This window comes from Musca vetustissima, unplaced genomic scaffold, assembly GCF_032173495.1.
Source record: "Musca vetustissima isolate MV318-11 ecotype Yass unplaced genomic scaffold, APGP_CSIRO_Mvet_v1 utg567, whole genome shotgun sequence".
NCBI lineage: Eukaryota > Metazoa > Arthropoda > Insecta > Diptera > Muscidae > Musca > Musca vetustissima.
In genome coordinates, this window is record NW_026880033.1 from 269,284 (window position 1) to 273,431 (window position 4,148).

The following is a 4,148-nucleotide window of genomic DNA, read 5'->3' on the forward strand; positions in this document are numbered from 1 at the left end:
TTCTCAATATGCACCTTGTCAAGTCTTTACGGTTTCTGTCTTTGAGTAAATTCAAAAAATAATTCTTACATGCATTGGTAGCTAAAAAGTAAACTAAGATAATCGAAGGCCACATTTAGTGATATTTAATAAATTAAGTCTTGCCCAAATAATTGAAATTTTTTATTTAGATATCAAGTGATCATATTAAGATGAAACAACTTACAATAAATTGATTGCTTAATAATTCATACTATTGTGCTAAACATCTTTGTATTATTTGATAAACGTTTTTAAAACTTGTACTGAAATTGCTTGAAGGCCTTAGGAGTATCTTTCCGTAACGTTGGCTTTGTTTTGTCGCTTTCATTCTGGTTTATAAATAATCCTAGGAACTGTTCATTTTGTGTTTCCGAAAGTGGCATATCCAATTCACTACACGACTTAATTATTTCGGCACATGCACGTAAATCTCTTCTTTTATCTGCAAGTTTCAAAATACATTAAAAATTGACATGTTCCGATAATCAATTCATACTTACACTGGTAGTTAAAGAGCAAGCTAAGACAATTGGAGCACGCTTCCCTTTCATTATATCGAAGATAAACCTCTATCAAACGATGTACAGCATCTACATTATTGCGGCTCAGAAATGATCCACACAATGAAACCGACCTGAAACAGGAAAATGCTACTTAAAATCATACACTACAGTCATTAAATCATTTTGAAAAATGTTGTTTGTGTAGCTAAAAATATCCAAATATGTGAAATATATTCACATTTGGCAAGAAGGCATTATGGTTAAAATAACACAGTAATAGTAATATAACAGTATAGCACAACTGTCAAATCTGTCCCTTCATTCACGCCCTTTTATTGGACTTTTGTGTAAAAGAAAAACATGCAGAACTATTAAGTAAACGAACTGATCGACCTATTTTGATAAATCCCACAGCAGTCGCTTCCATGTACCGGACGTCTTCCCAGACGCTGGAGTCATTATCAATATGGATTTCGGAAATAAAGAAAATACCACAACATCATTCCACAAATATAAATACAGGCCTGAACCAAACAGGTCGTGCAACATTGTAATGTCCCTTAACTTATACAAATTCTTCGATACGGGCAACCGCGCAAACTTTACGAGGATATAGATAATCAACTATGTGTGTCAAGAAGAAGACACAATTCCACAATCACCGGACAGTGATTGATTAATGTATGAAAATAAATTTACGATCATAGCGTCGCACAGAGTTGCCGGGTTCTTGTAAGACTGGACAAACTAGATGGAGTGGCTCAATCGTAATGAAACTTTGTGGGACTAAAGAAAGAAAAATACAAACTTTGGTTCATATCGGTTCATATTTGGATATAGCCCCCATATATATTTTTTATTCCGATTTGATGTAAATGCTGCAGCAAGCTCCCAAGGTTCGTCCGATTATGACGAAATTTCGCATTGCGTATAAAATGGAGTGTTTAAAGTTTCGTGGAAATCGGTGCAGATTTAGATATTGCTCCCATACATAGTTCCGTCCGATTTCTGGTAAATTGGTAATAAAACTTCTAAGGTTCGTCTGATTGATACGAAATTTTGCATATCTTATAATTGTCAAAAAGTCAGATTTTTTTTTGCATATCTTATAATTGTCAAAAAGTCAGATTATTTTTCAAAATTTGGCACAGTTTAATACAATTTAAAAGTTTTATCAAATATAAATATGTATATATTGCTAAAAATGTCATTATATTGTAAAATTTGTCACATAGAGGTTTGACTTGTCAAAGAGCCAGATTACTGTTCAAAATTTGGCACAAAAATCTTTCTAGTTCATCATATATTAACTGTTCCCTGTAAAATAAGAACGCATTTCTGTCGTACGTGGCCCATTAAATAATAATGAGAGCGAATAACGTCGGTCAAATGACCCGTCAGAACATGGGATAAGGCACCGTATAGGTACATTTTTTGGTCTTGGGCTATTGAATTTGATTCATGCATAGCTTATGGGCTAGAGGTTTTATTATCCAGTATGACAATTCTCACTCGTACAAATACAAAATCCAATGTACCATTGAATGGGGGCTATATCTAAAGGTGAACCGATATTGATAATTGATTGAGTGTGATTTAAAATATCAAACTACAGTACATTCAGATGAAAATCGTGTCAGTACACATTTTTATAAAGCTTATCGTAGAAGTATATGTGCAACATATTAGAGCTCTAATTAATTGCGATCTCCATCGTGATACTTTCACAGGAATGTGTATTCTTACCTTTTGGCTACCATCTTCTGAAGTTCTTCATAGTGCATTAATAATTCTCCTGCTGATTTTTGATCACAAAACCAGTCACTCACGAAACATTGCTTCCACACGCAAGCTATAACGAAAATATCGTGATGTTCTTCATATATACTCCGTGCAATTTCCATCAGATGTACTAGTACAGCCTCACTCTTTTTCACTAACGTCTCTTCTGTAATTGTTCGAAAAGCAATTCTGATCATCCGTTTCCCATCATTGGAGGCTTTTTCGTATCCCATAGATAGGGTTTTTAAAGCTAAATCTGCACTATCACTTCTCCACAGTGCCATAGCCTTAAAGGGTGCAAGGTCACAGTACATATTTGTCAAAACGTGATTTTGTTCTTGACAAATTTCCGCAATTGATTCTATGTATTGTACTCTGGACAAACTGCTAAGGTATTTGAGACATGCCACTAGAACTTCAGTTGAAGGCAGTTGTTGCCATCGTATGCATTGCTTCACCAAGTATAAGAAATCCAATTTGTTTTTTATTTCCAAAGTGGAGCTAAGCAAATTATCTAACTGCGCCTGGGACAAAGACCGTATGTCAAGCCCCAATTCCGGAGAACGAAGGGCTTGTATATCGCTAATTACGCCTCTCGACATTAAGCCGAAGTTTTTCGAAAATGTGTTGCATGTACCATCTGAAGTGTTTTCTGCTACAACATTTGACTTTCGACCATCCTTGATAAGAGTTTCTACACCAGAACCCATCATGTTGCCTCTTATCTCTTCCCATTTTTTACTTTTGCGTTCCACAAGTTCGTTCGTGAAACTGTCGATAGCGTCAATATGAGTGGATTTGCATTGGACTCCTCCTCCACTTGCCAATGCTGGCCACAAAAAAGATGTAATACATTTTTGAAAGCGTTGTAGAGCTGCTTTTTGAGGCGATGAAGGAGCAGTGACAGCTCCAGAGCTCAAGCGGGCAAGCATAGCCATGACTGCTATGATCTTGTAACCTGAGTGTCTGCTTCTTCTCCAATACTTGATTTTATTTTAGTACATATTGCCCCCAACAGCCTACTTCTGTCCACCCAATCGAATCCAAAATTATTTTGTAACTAGTTCAAATCAACTATTCTGTGAATAGAATATGCCGAACTATTTACAAATGATACAATTATTTGAGCAAAGAAAAATGACCGATAAAGGTGACATAAAACAAAATCGTTGTTAACGAACCATAAGGGCATGATATCAGCTGTGAACATTTGTTGATACCCAGCGAAATGTTTGAGGATAACGCGTTAATGGTTTTGCCTGTACTTTGCCTGTAGGGGGTGCTTTAGATTTGTCCACTTACATGCCGAATTTTAAAATTTTTATTTTTAATTGTGCACTTTTTTCGTTTGCATTTTCGATAACAAACATATAAATAAAAAAAATAATAAGAAAAATAAATACAAATTGTATAACTTTCGGGCATGTTCTGGCATTCACTTAAACGGTAGAAGTGTATCGAACATACGTCGAGCTGTTTTGTAACACACTACACCTTTGGTGAATTCTTTACACGTACATATTCATATTGTGATATATAAAAGAATATTATTTTTGAAATAAAAAATGCACATGATGATAAATTAATATGTTATTATTGTATATAATTTGTTTAAAATCACAAAATTAAGATACTAAGATTTTTGTTGCTTTTTTCCAAATGAATCTCTCGCTTGACACAAACAGCTAATTGTGAAAAAAGAGGTTGTGAGTAATAATTTATTCAAAAATTAGTAGTGTTGACGGATTATTTGGGATACCATTTGTATTTTGTTTTTGCAAAATAGTCAGCCTGAATCCCAGTTTGTTGTTTTATTAAAACAAGTGAAAAAGCGGTAAGTTC

General features: G+C 34.6%; 1 protein-coding gene across 1 annotated transcript; it reads right to left on the reverse strand.

The window, feature by feature from the left end:
- Positions 1–272: 272 nt before the first annotated feature.
- LOC133325309 (uncharacterized) lies at positions 273–3,254 on the reverse strand. Its single transcript, XM_061534096.1, has 3 exons — positions 2,271–3,254; positions 522–655; positions 273–463 (listed from the first exon to the last, which is right to left on the reverse strand). Exons 1-3 carry the CDS (start codon positions 3,242–3,244, stop codon positions 273–275), a joined length of 1,299 nt encoding a protein of 432 aa, XP_061390080.1. The 5' UTR covers positions 3,245–3,254.
- Between the last annotated feature and the right edge of the window lie 894 nt (positions 3,255–4,148).

Bases quoted from the DNA above. Each gene is read 5' to 3' on its own strand.
- LOC133325309 (XM_061534096.1), bottom strand. From the start codon at position 3,244: ATGGCTATGCTTGCCCGCTTGAGCTCTGGAGCTGTCACTGCTCCTTCA. The intron at 656-2,270 runs GTAAGAATACAC...TTCCTGTTTCAG, and splicing joins CAGAAGATGGTAGCCAAAAG to GTCGGTTTCATTGTGTGGAT. The intron at 464-521 runs GTAAGTATGAAT...TGAAACTTGCAG, and splicing joins CTTGCTCTTTAACTACCAGT to ATAAAAGAAGAGATTTACGT.